The sequence below is a fragment of the Mixophyes fleayi genome, chromosome 1, assembly GCF_038048845.1.
Source record: "Mixophyes fleayi isolate aMixFle1 chromosome 1, aMixFle1.hap1, whole genome shotgun sequence".
Lineage (NCBI taxonomy): Eukaryota > Metazoa > Chordata > Amphibia > Anura > Limnodynastidae > Mixophyes > Mixophyes fleayi.
Window position 1 is genome coordinate 270,153,521 of NC_134402.1, and position 23,150 is coordinate 270,176,670.

General features: G+C 39.2%; 1 protein-coding gene across 3 annotated transcripts in view; it reads right to left on the bottom strand.

Annotated features, from left to right (window-relative positions):
• The window catches only part of CCDC171 (coiled-coil domain containing 171), a 119,368-nt gene that overhangs the window by 50,462 nt on the left and 45,756 nt on the right, over positions 1 to 23,150 (bottom strand). For all 3 annotated transcript variants that reach the window (XM_075210875.1, XM_075210874.1, XM_075210876.1), the window contains 8 exons: positions 20,371 to 20,491; positions 18,645 to 18,819; positions 17,867 to 18,057; positions 17,339 to 17,485; positions 12,027 to 12,119; positions 10,524 to 10,684; positions 9,921 to 10,059; positions 8,667 to 8,769 (listed from right to left, as the gene is read on the bottom strand). In XM_075210875.1, the coding sequence (XP_075066976.1) occupies positions 8,667 to 8,769; positions 9,921 to 10,059; positions 10,524 to 10,684; positions 12,027 to 12,119; positions 17,339 to 17,485; positions 17,867 to 18,057; positions 18,645 to 18,819; positions 20,371 to 20,491 (1,130 nt within the window). The remainder of the gene's footprint in view (positions 1 to 8,666; positions 8,770 to 9,920; positions 10,060 to 10,523; positions 10,685 to 12,026; positions 12,120 to 17,338; positions 17,486 to 17,866; positions 18,058 to 18,644; positions 18,820 to 20,370; positions 20,492 to 23,150) is intronic.

Consider the following 23,150-nt stretch of genomic DNA (forward strand, 5'->3'; position numbering starts at 1 on the left):
GTTTTCCGGTTGGGTAGCATATCCGGCAGCCACTAATACTGCTGTGTTCACTGCAAAGAAAATTGTACAAGACTTTGTGTGTAGGTTCGGTATCCCTAGAATCATTGAAAGTGATAGGGGTACCCATTTTACTGGTGATATCTTCCAAAATATGTGTAAACTCATGGGAATCAGTAGCAGACTTCACACCCCTTACCGACCACAAGCCAGTGGTAAGGTGGAGAGACTAAACGGTACTATAAAGAACAAGCTGGGTAAGATAATGGCTGAAACTGGGTTGGCATGGCCTGAGGCTTTGCGTTGGTCCTCCATAGCATTCGAACCACTCCTAGACCTCCTCTTAATCTGTCCCCCATTGAGATACTGTTCGGACGACAGCCTCATTTGATCGTGAGTCCACAAGACGACTTGAAGTGTAATAATGAAGTGACTGTACAATATCTTATAAGAATGAGTAGACAGCTAAAACAACAACAACAAAAACTAAAAATGCTGTCACCTGGTATGCCAGAGACGAACTGTCATGATGTTGAACCTGGAGACTATGTTATGATCCACAATTTCTTACGTTCAGGTTGTTTAACAGACCGTTGGGAAGGCCCGTACCAAGTGCTGCTGACCAGTACTACATCACTGAAGGTTGCAGAGAGAGACACTTGGGTCCATTCCACCCACTGCAGGAGAGTCCATAATCCGGAGAAAGTGCAAGATAAAACTGAGACCGACGACATAGAGCTGTCACTTGTGAGCCTGTTCCGGGAGACCTAAAGCCTGCAGTCGAGACATCTGAACCAGAGACGTTGCCTCAGAACCTTCTTTCCAGCAATGGAGTGGCGGTTTTTGTTTTTCTTTTGTTCCAGGATTTTCCTTGTTTTTACTCTTTCTAGGACATTCTATTTTTGTGAAGGAGGATGGAGGACGGAGGAGAGTTCTGGGAGTGATACTGATGAAACGGAAGCCAAAGAAAAGTTAATAGGATACTCAGGGCAGCCCATTATCAAACTTGGTCCAGGGGTTATGAAAAGGTCTGCTAGCTCAGGAACTCGGAGGCAGTGTGAGGGGCTATTGTCTGATGAGTATTGTATCTGCAAGTTCTGCGACTCCCTAGTTGAAGAGAGATGCATCCAACGATGCCAGTCCCCCAGTACTCTGAATATAGGCGGGCATCCTTTGGAGGATTATCACTCCCTGGTGGGTAAGGTGCTAAACCAAACCGAGTGTTGAGTGTGCTCTCACGTGCCTCAAGGGCAGCATAATATAGGACTAGTGCCATTCCCTCTAAACATATCTGAAGTACTCGAATTGAGGGGTGGGAGGCCCATAGACGGGAGGTACAATAACACTAGGTCCCCTAGTCTGATGCTTCGACAATACTCCATAGGTAGATCTTTGCTGTGCTTAAACATATCTCATGCAAAGCGCCTGGAGAATTGGGAGGCTGACCTATCAGATCAGACAATGGCTCGCCACACTCATTTTAGAGGGAGACTAACAAGGTCACTACTAGGCAGGAATGTTGATGGAGGTCACAAATTAGGGCGTATAACCAAACATACGAAGGTATCCATTGGAAAAGTCTCTACAGATAAATGTAAAAATGTCATTAATGCCGACACGTGTCTAGAACAAATGGAGACACTGGGCATGGGTAGTTTTATCAAAACTCTGTGTGACATAATTCATGGTCATACTGTTCCTTATGTTCTCCCTGATGATGTTTATTTTGTTTGTGGGAGAAAAGCTTATTCCTGGGTGACTCCGAGTTCCAAGGGCTTGTGTTTCTTAGCTAAACTGGTTCCTGAAATCATGACTATTACTCATGAAGAAATGGTTGATATTCACAAGACTACATCACCACCATACATACACACACAGTATGAACACCGTGGCAAGAGAAATATGATTCCTGGTGAGGAACCCATAGCTACAAAATTGATTAGTGAAACTGCTGGTTTCCAAGTTATGGTTGCTCTAGATCTCACCAGGAGCGCTCGGGGGAACATCAAACTTTAAATATATCCAAGACCTAGCTAAATTAATAGATAATATCACCGAGATGTACAATGACACTTTCAGGTATACTGAAAGGGAGCTACAAGCGTACAAGAAGGAGTTGGTGCAACATAGACTGGTACTAAATTATCTCACCTCTATTACTGGTGGGTACTGTGTGACACTGGCCACCCAGTTCGGTGTCAAATGTTGCACGTACATTACTAATAATACGGATGACCCTAAAGAGGTTATAGACCGGAAGATGGATGAAATTTTACAGCTGAAATGGGAATTTCGAAAGAGCCATAATTCTTCGTTATATGAGGTCGGGGAAAAGGTGGCGGGTTGGTTCTCGTGGTTGAACCCTGTGAAATGGTTCTCCGGTCTGGGGGAGTGGGTACAGGAAATGGTTGCTAGTGTAGGTAAACTCCTTCTCCTTATACTGGGTGTCATCTTAGCAATTGGTTTAGTTGTCAAATGTGTTCCTACTGTGTTGAAGTGTGGAAAACGGTCTCATAGGAGTAACACTGAGAAAGAGACTGAAAGGGTGGTACCAGATACCGAGATCATGGTCTGTGGAGAAGTATTGTATAATCCTGAACTTGAAACGGTGATTGGGTGATAGTTTATTACACTATCAAAGGGTGGAGCTGTCGAAGTCAGCAAATTGGATAAAGTCATTTCAACTAAAATCCAACAAACTTGGTTGTCTTTGTCTGAAAAGATGCGTACGGTACGCATCGACGTACAAGGGCACGCTACGGCGTGAAAGGGCGTACACATCCACTACACGTGGCAGCAACAGTAATTGGTCTTTTACCATACATTCCCACAAACACGCATACTTATAAAATAGTACACATTAATGGTAGTTGCAACACATAGTCAGTTATGTCGAAATATAGTAGTATTTATATGTTATATCAGAGTTACATGCATATTAGTGAAATACACGGAACAGGTTGAAGGAATCACATCATGAGTGGTATCATAATGAACCTTGTTACATATCCTACTGTTTGGTTCACACTGTGAGGGAATCGCAGTGTGCATACACAAGTTATGAATGATAGGGAATTATGAACTACTTAAGACTAAGGAATCCTGGCGGGAAGAGCAGAGCATATCCCCTGCAGAGATGACCCCCTCCTTTGGATTCCTTAGGATGAACCAGCCAATGATTGACAACCCCTTGGACATTCCTGAGACCTGGACCAATAGATGCAAGCTATACCATCTTCATTGTATTACTGTATTTGATTGTGTATATAAGCAGCAGCTTGTGATCCAGAGTGCAGACATCTTGTCCCCAGACTTCAGGATTGAATGACTGCACTGGATCCAGAGCACCTGCGATAAGTAACGGCTGTATTTACTTCGCTTGAGCATATTATTCTACTTATTGCGAATAAATCTTTGTGCTTTGGAAACACAAATCGAGGTTCGACAAGCGTTATTGGTTAGCGACAAAATGCACATAACAGTATCCAGAAAGCTCCAACAATAAGAAAGGAAAGGAGTTAATACTATCAGCTAAGTGGTAATATTGTGATCACACAGATTTAGTCACTACAATGATTCCTCCTATAGTCACTGAGAGGAGATTTGACCCATATATTAAAATACATCTTTACACAGAACTAAAATGACACTCTTTTCCACAACAAAATAATCTGCATTTGTAAGATACTTTATCTCTGTCATCTGGTCAATTCACATTACTCCAGCTGGGAGGAGCAGAAAAATTGTTAATTTCAGATTCCCGATGTCCAGTCATCTACTCAGTGCTGTAGAACGAACCTATGACCAGATGCCAGGAGTTTAGTATCTCACAAATAGTAAGGAAACTGGGGAGGGTTAGAGACCTTAAAAGGCAATACCGGTTGGCTTCCTGTTTTAACAAGATGGGGAAAGGCTCCAAGGCATAAGGTTGGGTACACACTACAGGAAATGTCTCCCAATGCCATATCACTAACGATTTTACCAACGAGTGGGGGAAAAAAAAAAAAAAAAAGTACCAATCAGCATGCCAAGTCATGAGGACACACTATACACGTTTTAAAAGATCTACCCTCAGAACGGTGCTCTTCATCTGAAATAATCATCGGCTGAATAGATCATGACTCTGTAAACTCTATGAAGATCCTGATCGCGAGCGCATATACACTGCAGGATTGGAAGGACATCGTTCTATCACTGAACAAGATTTTTAGTGCGGTTTAAAAATCAAATGAAACAAATACGATGAGTTTTGGTGCAGTAATCACTCATGGTTGCAGTGTACATACGGATGCAATATCAGGCTGAACAGTCGTTTATCTCGCGATTGGCCCGATAATTGACTGAAAATCCTGTAGTGTGTACCGAGCCTAAAGAGGCCATTTTACTGGCTCTTTCTAGGTGTAATTATATATGTAATCCTGTTCTTGCACTGGCTACTTTCTGTTCAATATATTTCTATGTATTCTTCATAAGGAACTTTGCCCGCTATAAAGTGATGCATTTCAATCAATCACATCTCGTATATGTGGTTCTACATTACTTTGCTTGTCCAAACCCCCTCAATAGGCCATTTATCTTAGTAAAAGTTTATGCACATACTCTAAACCCTGTACAACTTGGTCATTTGTCACCAAAGTGACAGAGTAACATGCCAATTGTACACTAAAACTTGTATTAACTGTGCTCCGCCCCACCTCTGCTTGTTTTAACTAAAATAGCCCCTCGGATAGAACTGACCTAATCAAACGAGAAAAATGCAAAATCATAAAACAAAACTAAAAGAACAAAAGGAACGCAGTGTTCCCCAAATGGATTCATACAAATGGATTTTATGGTAAGTACAAAATTACCTATTCTCATTTATCATATTTGAGTCACACTGCTTTGCCATGGGGACCTTCTAAACTGCCCCTAAGGGAGGGTACACTTAGATACAGCTGCGCGTAAAATGTTTCATCCAAATCTGGTGTCTTTGGAAACAAAGACATTGAACCTGTAGAATCTGGTAAAGATATGGCAAGGTTGCTGCCAGACACAACTGTGCAACCGAGACTCCATGCTGCACTGCTCACCGTTCTGGTAGAGTGACTGTAATATCAACCAGAACCAGAGTTCTCTTTGAGATAAAAGCCTGAAGGACTGTAGCCTTAATCCATCTCGCAACCGTTTGTTTCGTTGCCAACCATCCTTTCTTGTGAGCCTCCTACAGAACAAAGAGGCTATCTGTTCTGCGTAAGGATGACGATCTGGCTACATAAATCCTGAAGGCTCTAACCACGTCCAGCAGGTGGAGAGATTCTTCATTTCTAAATGCTAGATCTCACAGAACTAACAGAAGAACACAAGAGTTGCATGTGAACAACCCCATGAAGAAAAGTCTGGACCTCGAGAATAGTAGCCAATTTTCTCTAGAAGATAGATAGGGCTAACACCTCTTTTTATGATGCCTCCAACTCATGAGTCTGAAGAAGACATGACCCCAAAATAATAGGAGACGGGTCCCCATCACAGATCATTCTGTGGGAAGGATCCTGTCATAAGGTCTTGTTTTTCAGCAGGCTTAAACCAGGAAGCTCGCCCGATTAAGCCCGTTTATCCCATTGTTGACCCAATTAATTAATTAATTGAGAGAAAAGATCCAGCGCCTGTCTCCACATTTGTGGACTTTGGTCTTCAGTCTCCCAAGTCACACATTGGGCATTTGGTTCCAAACATCTAATTGGTAATTCTGCCTGGCACTTGGGACATTTGAAGTACATAACCATTTTGACTTGAGCTAAAATCAGTCCCTTTTTCTGACATGATCAAATGAGAGCAGAGAGACAACAGTAGAATACAATCTAGAAGACGGTTAACTAGAAGAGCAAACTATATCAGTATATAAAAATTATAAATGATTTTAGGCACACCGTAATGTGTTTCTAAAAGTAATCAGTAATACTACATAGACAGAACACAATCTTTCTACAGCCAAGTCAATACTCTTAAGGAGGAGAGAGTACATTGACAGAACAGAGTGGCAATATATGTATCTATATCTATATATCAGAAAGGAGAGCACACACTCAGCTCAAACTCTCCCTAAGAATAGCTTGCCCAATATATTAAATACTATAATATTAAACAATTCCCAAGTTCACAGTTGGAAGTATCCACTGTACAACAATTCCCAAGTTCAGAATTGGACGTTAAGTATACACATCATAAAAGAGAGATTCGACACCACAGGGGAGGTCAGCAGACTTATTTTAGGCAGGCTTTGTTCAGCAAATGCCTGTCAAGTGGAAAAGTACCTTCCCCTGTTGGCCCAGTCCAAACATGCTGCTGTACATGGGACAGCTCCCTTCCATGTTGTCCCTAATGTGGGGACTTAACTAGTGGTTACCTCAGCCAACTTCTCTATCTGGCCACCGGAGGCGCTACTCTACCTTTCTAATACACGACCCGGCAGGCAGGGTGGACAGCAGCAAGCAACTTCCCAGCCAGACTGAGGCTCTCTTACAGGCACCACAACACCTGGACTGCAGTCCATGTAGCCGGCACTAGGCTGTTGAAATAGTGTCTCTGGAAGCTGTCCTCTACGGTAAACTAGTGCATATGCCTGCTTCTCTTATTCATCCGCCTTTCAATGTTGTTTCAGTAAGGCTGCGTTGCTAATAACCAGGCATCTCCAACTCATACTATCAGAGGCGAGAGTATGCCAGAAATGTGTAGCCCTAGGACATTTATAGTCGGGTACATGTAGAACTGTGAACAGATGCTAAAGTCCCGACTTTATGCTTTTGCCTCTCTATTAGGGTGTGTTATGAATAAAAGAATCGTACAGGCAAAAGATGTTTAACTAGGCAATTGTGCGTACTGAATTCCTGTTTGTCCCAAAGCAATTTTTATCAGCATACATTTATGTGAGAAAACAAGATTTACATACTAAATTAATAGATTATCTTGTGGTAAAGAAATTGGTGAGAGAGGGCTTTTCGTTGTACTTGCAAGAACACTGTATTCACTTTCTTACATTATGGGCCTTATTTAGTTAGGAGCAAAGCTAAGAAAACAAAAAATAAAAATAAAAAGGAGAACATTTGCTCCTGGAACAATGTTGCAATGCAAGGGGGCAAAATGCATTTACCGGTATTTTTTTTTTTTTGTATGAATACAAAAAAAATACTGTCTGCTTTTACAAGTAGTACACAGATATAGGGCAGGTTTATTTTTCCACTGCAATTCAGGTACGACAGAAGACACGCTCCCTCCCAGCTCTAAATCTGTCTGCACATTTTGCATTTCCCCGCCTAAAATTCAACATGGTTTTGCCAAAGTGCAAATGTGCATCTTGTTTTTGCTTAACTCTACATAAGGCCCTATATGGTGTTCAGATGGTACTTCCCAGCCCTCTCATGAGTTAAGACATGGATTGAAAGAAATCGCCTCTTAACTATTTACTGTCTAGTGAGGCAGGGAATACTCCATGGCGTGTTGCCCAATGCGTTAGAACAGAAACAGGTTTAATGGCAAATAAATAAAGAGGGGCTTTGTAATAAACAAACACACACACTCACACTATATTAACATACTGCCCACACACACTCACACACTATATTAACATACTGCCCACACACACACACACACATACTATATTAACATACTGCCCACACACACATACTATATTAACATACTGCCCACACACACACACACATACTATATTAACATACTGCCCACACACACACACACATACTATATTAACATACTGCCCACACACACACACACATACTATATTAACATACTGCCCACACACACACACACATACTATATTAACATACTGCCCACACACACACACACATACTATATTAACATACTGCCCACACACACACACACATACTATATTAACATACTGTCCACACACACACACACATACTATATTAACATACTGCCCACACACACACACACACATACTATATTAACATACTGCCCACACACACACACATACTATATTAACATACTGCCCACACACACACACACATACTATATTAACATACTGCCCACACACACACACATACTATATTAACATACTGCCCACACACACACACACATACTATATTAACATACTGCCCACACACACACACCAAAATGTTCTGTTTTGAAACTAATGTTTTACTCTTTATTCTTTGTAATAATATTAAACCTGCAATTTTAAACATGACAAGTAAAACTGACTAGAACAGGCAAATTAAAATTAAATGATGCCAAAATAGCAAGGAAAAAAATAAAAAAAAAAGTCTTTAGTGTCTTATATAACCTTTTTGAATCGGTGACCTAATATTTGCTGAAGTTTTTGGCTCGGTCCCATGAAAACATCTGTTCCCTTTGCAGGTACACGGACAAGACCTTTCTCTCTGTTGGATTCGAGGAATAATCTGTGACCTTTCCTGATGATTCTCTCAATTTATACCACCTTTAAATCAACTTACGGACTAACAGCAGCAGGTCCACTTCCCATCACCCTCTCCCAATGTGCTGGACTAGTGGACTGCTGTGAGAACTGCTTCAGTCATGTCATCAAATGACAACATGTGGGGAAGGGGCCTGAAGGACGCATCTGTACACATTCCACAGAGGAGTCACTTTAGAACATTGACAGATGCATCTGTCACATTGAACCTTCAACTAACCTGATAAACGTCGTCTTGACACGTTAAAGCTGTCCACCAGTGTCTGCAGATCTCTCATAGTACGTCCAGAAGCCTCTTCTAGAGAGAACTGGTGTTTCTTGGTCTATGTGATAGTTATAAAAGGCATTCACTTTGATACTTAAATATATTATCATGTAACATTCATTTGAATTCCCATATAACATTCATTTGAACTGCGATTTCTCTAATTGTACATTGCAGCAGAATATGTATTAACAACTGATCCATTGTCCAGCATCACTTGTGATTCTGCAATGTGTGTGACCAATGTTATACAAAAAAATAGGCAGGAGCATCCAAGCAATTTATTGGATGGAGCACTTGTAGGATATAAAATTGTAGCAAATGTGAGGAGATATTTAAAAATTCATGTATGTAGGATATGGAGAGTGTTTTATTGTAGTTATAGCCACATCAGAAGAGGTGACCCATGGGCTATCAAATATGGGTTTAGGTCTGTCTCTACTACACAAGACTCTGCAGGATACGTCCAATACCTATGTGTAATATAAATTTGCAAAAGTACGCACAGAAAAATATAATTAAATTATTGTCATCTGTTAATAATGATTAAAATACATTTTTACAGTTGCTCCTGAGTGCAAACACATATTATAGCATGCATACGTACTCCTCACTAGTACTGAAGATTTAGCCTAGCCCTGTAGCGGGAGCAAGGTATACGTCAGAAAAACAAGTACCTCCGAGATGCCCAAAACTTGAATCAGACATGGCTGAGTGCACTCGACTTTGGCACGACCTTACTGTACACTAACTACGGGCCAACGCCTTTCCCTGCCCCGTTCCCTCCCAGAGCACATAAACTATAGTAAGTGTCCGAAGATCAATTGAACGTTGCTGCATTTAGTTGCTTATGGTTCTGGGCATGTGCAAATCAAATTTGCGGATTTTACGCACAAAATTCGCATTTACGTTCCTTGATAAATCAGGCCCTATGTGTACACACACACACACAAACAGTGTTTAGATTTGTGTGTGACACAGAAAATACAAACATCGATATTTTAAATATATTTATATAATTTCAAAACATAAACTATATTATTACTATTGTATTTTGTATTTTTCCCTTCTATTGCCCAGGACTACTCACTTGTCTGTACTTTACCAGAAATGTAGGCATGAATAGCACATGAACCCTTTTTACAATCATTATAAAGTACAATGTGTAATGCATTAATTATGTGCTTTGCTGACACCTGAACCCCTTACCACTGCAAGGTCCTGCTCCACTGCAGCAAAGTTTTCCTCACTATTCTTAAGCTTCTCCGAGAGATCCACGATTAGCTTGTTTTTCTTATCACTTTCTGCTGTAAAGTCATTAACCATCAAGGAACACTCTTCCTCCAATCTATAATGAAAATAAATAAAAAATGATAACACAATTGAGCCATGTGCAAGTGCACATAAATACCTATTAATAACTAGAAGTATATTTTTCAAATAGGTAAACAGCAATTCACACACCTGATCAATTGTATGAACCCCCACCCAACCTAAGAACCACCCAAACGAAGCACCCACTTCCTAAAGCCAAGGGCCAGCTCACACTGAGAATCTTAGCACTGAAAGGGCCATCAATAAGCCTCTATGGATGTTTTTCCATAGAGCTCTGGTGTACAGCTATTGACAGTTTGTAATGCACTGGTTTCCCAGCACAATTCAGCGCAATCCAGCTGTTGTCGGAGCTGACAGGTTGGAGGCAGAAGTCAGGGGACCTCAACATTTGTAATTCTGATATACCTGGAGGGTATATTTGAGTATGAGGATAACAAAACTATTCTATAGAACCAAATACTATATCATGACACTCACGTCTGGAGCTTGTCTGTCAATACTTGTGCAGTGTTTTTTTCTCTGTTGTAGGCATTTTCCACTTCTTTGAATTGATTCCTTATAAGGTCTAAATCCGAAGCAGTTTGTGCCTGGCTGGACTTTTCCACTTGCAATGACCCCTCGAGATCCCGAATGCGCAACTGTGAACATAGAAATGTATTGAAAGCAGAAGACACAAAAAGCATTCACCTGCACTATTCCTTGTAAAAATGTTACAATGCACTGATTGCATACACGCAATGGAAGAATTTATTTGTGGGGTGAACCAATATTCAATTTAAGTGCCAGACAGAAGCCAATCCAAGTTTTGATAATGAATTACGTAGAAGGGAATGGACTAGTCAGGTCAAGGTTAAGTTACATTATTTTGCCAATATAAAATAAACAGGTGTAACAATCCCCATTTGAATACAAAATGTAAAAGCTTTATAAAAGTCTGAAACGTCTAGATTTCTTTAACACATGTTTTAAATTTCAGATTTTAATAAATTAAGTATATATGAAAAAAAGAACAATATAAATTAAAAGTATATAAGTAATTTAACAGGGAAGTATGGTCCTAAAGCTTGCCCCAACACCTAATATGTATCCCGAGCTCTACAGACGCTACTTTAGGACATCACAGACGTTATATACCTTCTCGTGAAAAATAACTTAAGAGATCCAACACACAACTAACTTTTGCAGGAATTAATGTACATAAATGATAAGGACAGAGCCCTCTTTGGCGCAGCGCATAAGAAGGCTGGACATGCTCAGGAGAGGCCTCTCTTTGGTTTTCTCAGGGCAGAGCAGGAGCTAAAGTAGCGTTACCGGGGCCCTACCCCGACATTACTATGGGGCCCAGCAATATACAGCTCTGAGTTATTACGATCAATAATGTATCAAACTTAGGCACCAGACCTGTTGAATTAGGAGTGTACCCTACTACACACATACAGTGAAAGAGGATCCAACAATTACTTTTCCTAATATACAATTTAAGGGCATATTCAACTGTCCGGGTTACTCTCTAAAGTAACGCGGCATTGAAAGTATTACCGTTATTACGGTAATTCTAAGCCAGATTTCAGCTCGCAGCTCCCTGAGCTGTGAGCTGACAGCCGGCATTAAAGGTCCCGTAATAACGGTAATTACGCGTACTATTACCGTAATAACGGTAATAGTGCGCAAGCCGCATTACTTTTGCGAGTAACGGGGACAATTGAATATGCTCCTAAGACTCTGAAAACTATTAGCTTCTCATTTATCTACACCACTTCTTACTGGATTCCTATTTAATCACTCGGTCTGAGTTCACATTTATAAGCTTTTCATACAGTAAAAGAAGTGCAACAAAAGTAACAATAAATTAATATACTGAAAAAGGCTCCCATTTTGCCTACAAGTATACTAGCTTTTCATTGAATGTTGTATTTTCACTTTAAGAAGCAAGTATTTATAGCTTGTATTATAAACAGTGTATAGTGCTGCACTTGTTACCTGGATGATTTCAGAGTTGAACTTGGACTCCAGGTGCGCTGCTCTTTCTGCCTCTATGTTCTCCTCTAGGTTCTTCACTCTCTGATTTGCTGCCTATGAGAAAAGATTACTATTTACACAAGGATTGTTTAAAGTGGTCTCTATCGCCAATGTTTTATCCAATGTATTAGTAAACTGCTGAAAGAGTAAAGCACTTTCATAACAATAATATGTGAAATGTGGTGACTTTAACAGGTAACTTTCCTCTTCAATCCTCCACGGAAGCCAATACAATGGGTAGGCTCCTTTTCAAGTTTAGGTAGATACAGGTTAAAAAACACACCCCAGGATTGTATATAAGGTAGCTCCTTCTCTCCTCCTTTGTGTCCTTCCCTGACTCTAGTAATAGTTAGGGCAGGTAGTACTTTATTGTTTTCTGTAGTGCAGGGGCTTACCTTCTCTTGGGTCCCAGCAATGCATGCTGCAAGCCAAGTACTGGGCTGGGGAACACCAGTCTGCTACCAACGGAAGCAGATCTGGTGCAGGAAATTTAAACCTTGGTGGCCTGCGCATGCGCGACGTGTGACAGGGTGCCAAGATTGAACCAGACTAAGAAGGGCTCAGGACTGCTCTATAGCAATCTGCTCTTGGGGAACATTTTGTCACAATTGGTGAGGTGCTGGCAGAGGAATTGAGCATGAAAAAAAAACCCAAACAGCTGAAAGGCACTCGCAGTAGATAAGCCCCTAAGTTAGGGGTGCTTGCTTATGTAAGCATACATGCTTCAGTTAGTAAGTAGTGAATGATCTTTTCAAGTACTCTTGGGACCCCTGTGGACAAAAAAGAAAGAAACAAGCTTCAGCAGCATGGAGTTGTGGGGTATGTGATAAGTCACAATACAGCCTGAAGGGGTCTTCGTTTGGTACAGCGTGTAGTTCTCATCCCAAGTGCAAAAATCAGCCCCTAAGTGTAAGGAGTTTTTTGGTTAGGATAAGTTAATTCTATATGATCAAGGAATATCTGTGTACTATACAAGAGCTAAACAGACCAAGGCCTCAGACAAGCATGGATTTAGATGAATGATACTTGGAATGTGATTATCCAGGGAATTTATAAGATTCCTTTAAAGCAGGCCTGTCCAATATGCGGCCCTCCAGGTGTTGTGAAACTACAAGCCCCAGTATGCTTTGCCAGTAGACAACATGTTGATAGCTGGAAGGGCATGCTGGGACTTGTAGTTTCACAACATCTGGAGGGCCACAGGTTGGACAGGCCTGCTTTATAGGGTCCGAAGGGATTAAAGAAACACCTAGGATGTTTAATTTATACAATATGGAGTTTTAAATTAATCATATATGCAATTCTATTGGTATGGATGAAGATCCAACTACCACACGCAAACTAATAAATCCTTGTTATAAATAGTAGAGTATCCCTGTTCATCACGTGGTGAAATTGCTTATTTACGAGGAAGGAGCACAGAGGGAAAGAGTCAGTCTAATTAAGGAGATTGCAACATATGCATCCATTCAGTGGTGAAGAGGTTCAGATGTGGGTCTCTGGAGTGCGAGGAAAAATGAGCGGTGATTCCACCCTCAACATTGGCAGAAGCTGTCTCCGTGGACTGTTCTGGAGACACATTGCGCCAAACTGAATTTCCCTCCATGGTTTTCTTGTCAAGGACAATGGCTTGAGCAATAGTGACTAGGAGAGCTTTTTGGTTGCACCCTTGAACAGCAGATGTTCACTCTAATAATAGTCTAGCCAATCTCCCATTTAAAAGTCTCTAATCTTTCAAGACAAATTGGACACTATCATACTGAAGTCTTCTGGGATAAAACTAACTGCTTGCACCAAGATAGATGGCCTAGGCACTATTCCTTGGGCTGTCGGCACTTCAATGAGATAAGAAACTATAGGCCAGGGAGACAGTATGTCAGGCAGATACGTCTACTACATCCAAACTGTCCATTACAATGTCTGTTGTCAGAATCAACCCCCACTATAACCAGTATGAGACAAAATCACACAGTAGGTAAGTATGGACCCACTCTATCACAGATCAATAGGTGTTGAACATTGAAAGAATTGGGTACAATATAGAGTTTCAACAGTGTTCTGGGAGAACTTCTTTGTCCTGTCCAAGTCTCTAATAGAATGGGTAATCTTGCAGACAGTTAGCAATAATTAATAGAAGCTCATGTAATTTCGAAAGCTCCTGCAGGTCAAGTGGGCGCAGGTTTGTAATCCAAACTCTTTTGTCAGAAAGTCATCCGGAGCTTCTTCGTTATGAAGAGGCACAACAAGTATGTCCATACCACACATTTTCGCATGGAATCTGTAAATTCAGATCTCATGGCCATTAGTGAATGTGATTTTTTTCTCATGTCCACAGACGTTCAGGATGACTTTTTTCATATCCCTGTTGTAGTTCATCGCAGACAATTGGACAAGCACTTTCAGTTCACTGCCTGCCCTTCAGGCTTGCAAAACCGCTCAGAATTTTTTATCAAGGTGCTAATATACTGGTGGATGAACTACGGAAACAAGGAGTCAGGACATGGCCCTATCTGGATATCATTGTTCAGGTGGGAATTTTAAGGTGACAGCCTTTCTACAAGAGCATAGTCGTATTGTGACAAAGCTAAAAAGAGTCATCTCATTCTAAACATGGCAAAAAGTTTCTTGGGGTCCATATAACACCATCCAAAAGAAAATGCCTGTCAGAAAACCAATGTATCAAAATCCAGTCACTGGCACGTTAATTGCAGACTCATCATCAAATGTCAATAACAAGAGGGACTTTATAATTAAGAATTTTTTACTCCAGTATAAGAATTATTCCCTAGGCAAGATGGCACATGCAGGGCCTCCAGTTGGAACTTCTAACACTGTGAGATCAAAAACAGTCTTCTCTGAATCACTATATCATTCTGGCAAAAGTTGACCAGGAAGACTTTCAGGTGGAGCAAACGTCCAAAGTTAAAGACTAGAGGAGAGCCATTTTTGGAGCCAGAAAGGCTATTTATGGCGGACGCCAAATTTACAGCCTGGACAGATGGTACAAGCATATGGTTACAAAGAGAGAAAAACTTCACATAATGTTTGGAAATTAGAGCAGTGTTCAAAACAATTCAGCACTTAGTCCACATACAAAAGGCGGTATCTCAGAATATTTTCCAGACAACAAGACCGTGGAAGCCTTCATAAATTGCCAGGGAGATACCAAAGAGGAACTTTGAATATGGAATTACCAAGAATCATGTCTTGGACAGAGAAAAAAAAATTCTTAGGTTGCATCTAGCAGGCATTCAAAAAGGTAATAGCCGATTACCTCAGTCAAAATCAGACTCCACTAGGAGAGTGGTCCCTGCACCAGGAAGTGTTCCAGCTACTGAAAAGAAGATATGGGACCTCTCAAGTGAACAATACAGCAACAAGTAAAAATGCCAAGGTATCCAGATTTTTCTCTTGGCACAAAGCTCCAGGAACGTTTCACCTGGTCCTCCCTTTCCACTTATTACTCACATTCTAAGAAAGCAATCTTTCCATTTTCTGCCTCCGTGGTTCCCCTTTTTCCTGGGACAGGCTTTGGGAGCAACCATGGTCTCTACAACTTTGGCCAAGTCTCCTACACCAAAGCTCAATTCTTCGTCCAGTTTTAGAGAGTCTAGCTTTAATGTCATGGAGGTTGAGGGTGCACTGCTCAGACATAGGAGAGTCTCAGAGCAAGTAATCAGTACACTGTTGTAGGCAAGAAGAATTCTTCAAGAATCTATTGCAGGATCAGAAAGAAATTATCACATGATGTGACTCTAGATTCAATCCAACTGCAGTGGCTATTCCACAGGTCCTTGACTTCTTTCCAGACATTATCAACAAAGGTCTTGCTTTATCTATACTCAAAGTACAAGTATTTGCTTTGAGTGTGTTATTAGATACTAAGTTAGCTTCAGACAATTTGAATATTCACTTATTCAAAGCAGTGAAGAGGGTCAGTCCTTCTATCTGAGCCTTTGTGACTCCATTGTATTTCAATTGAGTGCTCAACAGTTTGATGCCTGAGCTTTTTGAACCACTACAAGAAGTTTCTTGGAGATAGAACACCACCTTAGTGTCATCTTAGTGGGAACTACACATGCTAGTAGGATTACAGAATTGGAGAATTAAAAGCACTGTGGTGCAGAGAGATCTATCTGGATGTCTATGCAGAGAAGGTGGTTCTTAGCGCCAAACCTGCATTTCTGCCTAAAGTAGTATCTACAGGTCACATTAATTAGGAGGCTGTATTGTAATTCTTATGTCCACAACTTAATGATGAAAGAAGAAGTTCACAACTTGGCATTGGCGGGAACAATTTCCATACATTAATTCAGCACAGATGGATACAGAAAAACAGAACATCTTTTTGTGGTTTCTGCAGGGCTTCAGAAAAAGTAACTGAGAAGAGGAAAGGACATAAGGTGCCAAAGATCCTGAGGGCCCACTCAAAACAGGCAGTAGCAGTAGCTTGGCCATTAAGGCTCAGGCTTCAACGACAGAGCTTTGCAAAGCAGCTGGATGGAAGTCTATCACTATCTTTGCTGGTCATTATCATCTGGATCTTCCACTGATTCTCAGTTTGGGAACATATTCTCCACTCCGCCACTAAATGAATTCATGATTTTGCAACACGTGTGGCTGGTTTGTTTTAGCAGCCTCCCTACAGTATTGCTTTGGTACATCCCATTGTAATGGCTGCCATGGAGGATTAAAAGAGTAAAAGTGCAAATAATGCTTACCGTTAATTTATTTTCCTAGAAATACTGCATGGCAGTCCACTTAGTCATCAATGCTTGTTAAGTTTATATTTTTGAGAGGAAGCATGTAATGTGACACAGGGGAAGAGGAGGGGCTACCTTAAATACCATTCAGGGGTGTGGATTTTTGTAACCTGACTCTACCTAAAACTGCAAAGAAACCTACCTATTGTAATTGGTTGCCATGAAGTATTTTTAGAAAAAGGAATTAATTCAAATTATTTTTTGCATCACCTCGAAGCCATCTAGTTTTATGGCTTCCCAAAACAAAATGTCTGCCTCAATAAGGTCATGTGCCTTAATAGGTTATGCTAATAGGAAGCCTGGAGAAATCAAAATTTGGATCCAGGAATATTAGTTTGGATTAGAAAGGAGAAAGAATTGTTCCCCGTTAATGCACCCTATTTTGACAGGTTAATTTATCCTTTAGATCCAACCTCATTTCTGCATTATTACATGTTACTGGAAAAATCCATAAACTGAGAAAAGTGGCCCTACAACAAACTGAAATTTTATGTCATATAATATATTTACTTCAAGTTCCTGCTTCAATCTTTCTTCTCTTTCAAGGCTAAACCCAAGGTCACTCTTGTGTCGTCTTACAGTATCCATATGGCTATTCTTTTCTATGTCCAATTCATGCAATTTATGCTGCAGCTCATCAATCACCATATTTTGTTTCTGAGGACAAAGATCACACAATGCTTGTATTAGAAGGTATTCTTTTAATTGACATTTTACAATTGAAACAATACTAAATAAATAGTGAAAAAGACAAGGAAGGGCATAATCATCTTATCAGATATGCATAACATTAAAGAGAAATTATGGCCGCAGTGAAATAATCAAGTGTTTAATAGTATAGAATCAGGTTTATCAATATTCTAAACTGAAATATAGGAATTTAAAAAAAAAAAATGAAAGACATGTATGTGTTTGGAGTACTTTGCATCTGTGTAATGTACCCTCTAAGTTGTGTGTTATCACAGTATTGTACATGTGCACTAATTGGTGACGAGCAGAGGCGATGGGTGCATTTGTCATGTCATTAAGCACAGGTACCTGATAAAGTGCTTCCAGCTTGTGTTTTTCAGACATGAGCATATCCTGCTCTTTCTTGCAGTTTTCAACAGTGTGTTCTCGAGCTTTCAAATCACTTTCAAAAGCTTTCTGTGCATCTTGCCAACTAACTTGTGCGGCGTGAAAACCTTCCCCAATGCTGTAAATCTTTCTTTGGAGCTCTTCACTCTGTGCTGTTTGCGGAAATGTTTTGATGTCAGTTAACTTTTGTACAAGCTATAGGTCTGCCAATATCTACCTGAATGACCCAAGGCCAAGTAAATAACACAGTGGATGTCTGGCAACAGCTAGCTGAGGGACATAGTAGGTACACAGTATAGCAGCGGGTTTACAATAAGAGGAATGAAGCAGTAGAGACACATTTGCCAGCAGCCAGTTAGGATTACAGCATGGTTATGTATACTTCTAAATTATTGCAGGTTCTGCTGGTGTGGGTCATTGAGTAAATACTTATACAGTTTCTATTTGCAGAGACTTCACTGGTGATTAAACTACTTGTACCAAATCAGGAATCCCATATATCTTTCTGTGCTGCTCCTTATCTGTATAAACAGCAGCAGCCTGAAGGGCATCCTTTCTCTCTTGCCAGCTATTTCATGAACAATCGGTTTGTAATCACAGTGCTCGCCCACAATAGTAAAATAATTACCCTAAGCGCACATACATTTTAGTAATCGGCTATAACTCCAATGTCATGAATTGTGTAACATGTGCCCACCTACTCACATAGCTCACTGTAAGAGGTGGAGTCTCTTTTTACCTTTATACTGCTCTTGTATTCTAAAGGAGTTTTTTTTTTCCTCCTCCAATGCCATCCTTTCCTCGTTACACTGTTTTCTTGCCACTGCCAGTTCATATTCTAGACTCTGACGAATCGCTTCTCCTTTCTCAACCTCAGAACGTAGCTTGGCAAACCGGCTCTCGCAAGATGACAACTAGGAAATGTGATTTATTAAAAATAATAATAATAAACTATACATGAATACTAATATTAAAGTCAGCAAGCATCCATTCACAATACAAAAATAGTATCATTTACATATGTCCCGTTTAAACATGTATTTGACAGTAATTTTGGAGATAACATTATGCACCAAATATCCATTGTTACCGTTTTAGTGTTGTAGCTCTCTGTTCAGTCTATGGTCTGCCATTTTGCACTTGGTTGTAAACTATAAGGACTGTATTTAGTATTATCTCTAATTTAGTGATTGAGGCATCTACTGCCTAGCTACATCTGTGAACTGAGACAGAGACCTATCAATCTAGTTGCATTTGTAGAAACAGTGAGAATATTGGCAGCAATTCCTATTTGGAGAGGAAGAAGAAAAAGGGCAATGGTCATTTGAAATATCTTTGTTGTTGTAGCATGAACAGACAGTACTCTCTCGTAGGAATCACAAACATACAAATAAAAGCCAGTTAACTGCTATATAAACAAAGTTGAGAGCCATAATCTTTTTATATTAAATGGTATTGAGTAGCTGTACCAAATATAATATTACAAAACACTTTCCTGTCTGCCAGCCATAAAAATGTGTGAATGGTTTTACTCTGAGCCAATGATCAAAAGCATAGGCTCAAGGAACTGGCAGAGTGCAGCCTCATGCCAGCTGAGATAGCGCTGAGCTGTCAATCAGAGGCCACCAAATCACCACATTAGCCGACGAAACAAATTGTTGATACAGAGAAGAAAATTAAGTTGTTGTTTTTCCTTCTTCTAAACACATAGTTTAGCTCAAGAACAATTGCTGTGAATAACATTCCAATCCCAAGCCTTTTACTTAAGCATCATTTTTGACTCAAATTTACAGTCTAACAACTACCTACTTAAATTATTTCAAATATCTTCTATGGTCTACTACTGAATAGACTGGCTCAATTTATACACATTTCCTCCTGCTTCTCAAGTGAGGCACCAACTCCTTCTCTTTTCTTCTCACTCCAGACTTTCTTTTGTGTCACACCCATTACATTTTTGGCGGTCTCTTCCTCATAACACCAGACACACTCTCAAAATGCATCTCTTCAGACATACATATACCCTGACCTCATAACATCACACTGCACTCTGCAAAAGTTTCAGTACTTACGTCTTTTTCATTAGCAGGGTTGACATTACAATTTTCTCAAGTTTTTGTAAATGTTAAAATCATGTAATTGTTATAGTGCCCTGTAGGCATCACTTAGAAGCAGCGGAATATGTGTGTGCTTTTTAAATTAATGATAGTAATACTACTACTACAACAATAACCATTTGGGAATGAAAGAGCACACTATGTGACACTAGAGTGGAGAGATCGACAATACATTTTACAGGTTAGCTGGACAATCCATCAAGTTTAGTTTTTACTATTAAAAAGAAAAATATATATGTTTATTGGTTATTTGGATATATGTACAAAATAGAAAGTAAAACAAATAATATAGTTAAAATCAAATGAAAGTTTGAGGAAGAAGAAGTAAAATAAATGACATTAACTCACCTCTTCATTATGCTTTACCACCAGTTCTACATGCTCAGCTTTAGCTTTGTTAAGTTTGTAGCGAAGTTCAGTAATTTCACCAAAATCAAGTTTTTCCTTGGCATGCTTAAGAGACACTGATCTGCAAGTTGATTGACAAAGTGCTATGTTTATGGAGGAAGTAAGGTCAATTTTGAACATGGATATATACCAAAGTCTATGTAACTACCTTTATACAGCATGCTGTCTGTTCTGCATTTTCATAAAATATACATTGCTTAGTAAGGTGGTTGCTTCCCTAGATCACTCTGGCAAATCACTGAAGATGCAACATTTGCGTCCTAATGTCTTAAAGAACTGAGATTGAGCAATCGAAGAATAATTCATACACAGAGAATTCACAAGTAAATTGTTCCTTACTTTATAACACCAAATTAGTGTTGCACTTCCACCAAGGGAGAGAGGAGAGCATTTGTGATTGTATTTTTTAACGCAAGACAAATGTCAGGGGGAATAAAACCTTGGTGCAGAGGGTTATTTACTAACATTGGATAAAGGTGTAAATCTGCACTAAAATCAGAGCCACCAAATATTTGTTTCCAATACTGATCTTCCACCTAGTGATGGGCAGCAAACAGCTCTACGGCCACCTACCTGCAGCCACCAGCCCCTTCCTGGTTTATCGGCAGATTTGGTTGTTATAGCTTGTAATACTTGTTTAAAATGTCCGCTGACATGTTATTTCAGATAAGTGTCTCTTTATTTGATTAAATGTATTGTTTTAACTTATTACTGAGATTAAGAGTAATAGGTGGTCCTTTTGAAGGTTCAAAGTTCGCACCATGCGGCCCCCAAATTATCTCAGGTTGCCCATCACTGCACTAGAGAGATAAAATGAATAAACCATTTGTTGTGATGGTTTGAATGTAGATTGAAACTTTTGAGCAACACTATTAAAGAAGTCTCAAAAAAAAACAGATAAAAACAAACAAAATAGAAAGCATAAAATAAAAATATTTGTTACAGTGAATGTGTTAAAAAAAATGAAAGGTACTGTTGTAATTAAGTGTTCTACATCTTTCCAACACTCAATTTCTTTTTAAACTAGGAATAAATATTGTATACCAAAGAAGAATAACAAGACAAGTTTATCTCTGGAGGTACTCAGTGGATTCATTATACACTTCACCAGTACAAGCTCTGCAAAAAAGTATTATCAAATAAACTTTTTAAAATCACAAAATACATTTCACAACACCAGTGAAAAAATATCTAAAAATCAGTATAACTAGGGATATAAGTTAAACTCTGGAATAATCAGTGACAGAATTAAAGTAACTGACATATTACACAGCTATTAGAAAGAAAAGTTGACTGCACCAGGTGTACCATTAAACCTCCTCTTATTGTATAGATACCTCTTTCCCCATTAATATGGTGAAAATAACTTTATTAAGGAGGGGTGCACCCGGTCAAAGATTTGTAATAACCTTTTAAAAAGAAAAAGAAAAAGAAATGACCATCTGGGGCACTCATAAATGGATGTGAACATATATATTTTTATTATATTTATATGTTGAATGTAATAAAATCAATCTTTATTAGTATCTGATTAAAAACAGTTATCTAATAGCGAAATATAAAAAGTGATAGTGGAAACATTGATTATTATAAACATAAATTCAGTTAAGATAGACAAAGAATTGTCTAGCCGCGAGGCTACTCGTGTATCTTAGGACTTATTCAAATGAATTCTGTAATAGATCCACCTTATTAGGTATTGCAATACTCCTAATTTAAATATAAATACTTTGTATTGCCTCTGTTATTTCACATAATTAATATATACTCATAGATAGGATTCAGCATTGGATGGTATAGAATCAGATTATCCCACTAATCCCTTACTGGTTATAAATGGTTTTGATTAGCTCCTAATAGTCAGTTCATAAATTATTATTATGAATGCTTTATATTTCTTCTGTTGTTCTACCTTTGTATTCTCATATATAAAAATCCAGCAGTAGGTAATATTGGTTATAATAAACCCTCAGATCCCTTATTAGGTATTATTGATTCCAACACTCTAATACTAGTCTGTTCGTGAATTAATAAGGTAGGATATCCTTCCTCAAGGACCTACTAGCTGGCTGCATATGAGGATAATCGAGACATCAGAGGAGCTACACATTGACCTTAGACTCTGAGATATTCCGCTCAAACTGGGACTTCCTATATAGATTGATCCCGTAGAATGGATCTAAATTGCTATCCCTAAGATCTCTACCGCTGACCGCTATAATTGTTTCCCTATCTACTGCTTCAGTTTATACCTTATTAATTCACGAACAGACTAGTATTAGAGTGTTGGAATCAATAATACCTAATAAGGGATCCGAGGGTTTATTATAACCAATATTACCTACTGCTGGATATTTATATATGAGAATACAAAGGTAGAACAACAGAAGAAATATAAAGCATTCATAATAATAATTTATGAACTGACTATTAGGAGCTAATCAAAACCATTTATAACCAGTAAGGGATTAGTGGGATAATCTGATTCTATACCATCCAATGCTGAATCCTATCTATGAGTATATATTAATTATGTGAAATAACAGAGGCAATACAAAGTATTTATATTTAAATTAGGAGTATTGCAATACCTAATAAGGTGGATCTATTACAGAATTCATTTGAATAAGTCCTAAGATACACGAGTAGCCTCGCGGCTAGACAATTCTTTGTCTATCTTAACTGAATTTATGTTTATAATAATCAATGTTTCCACTATC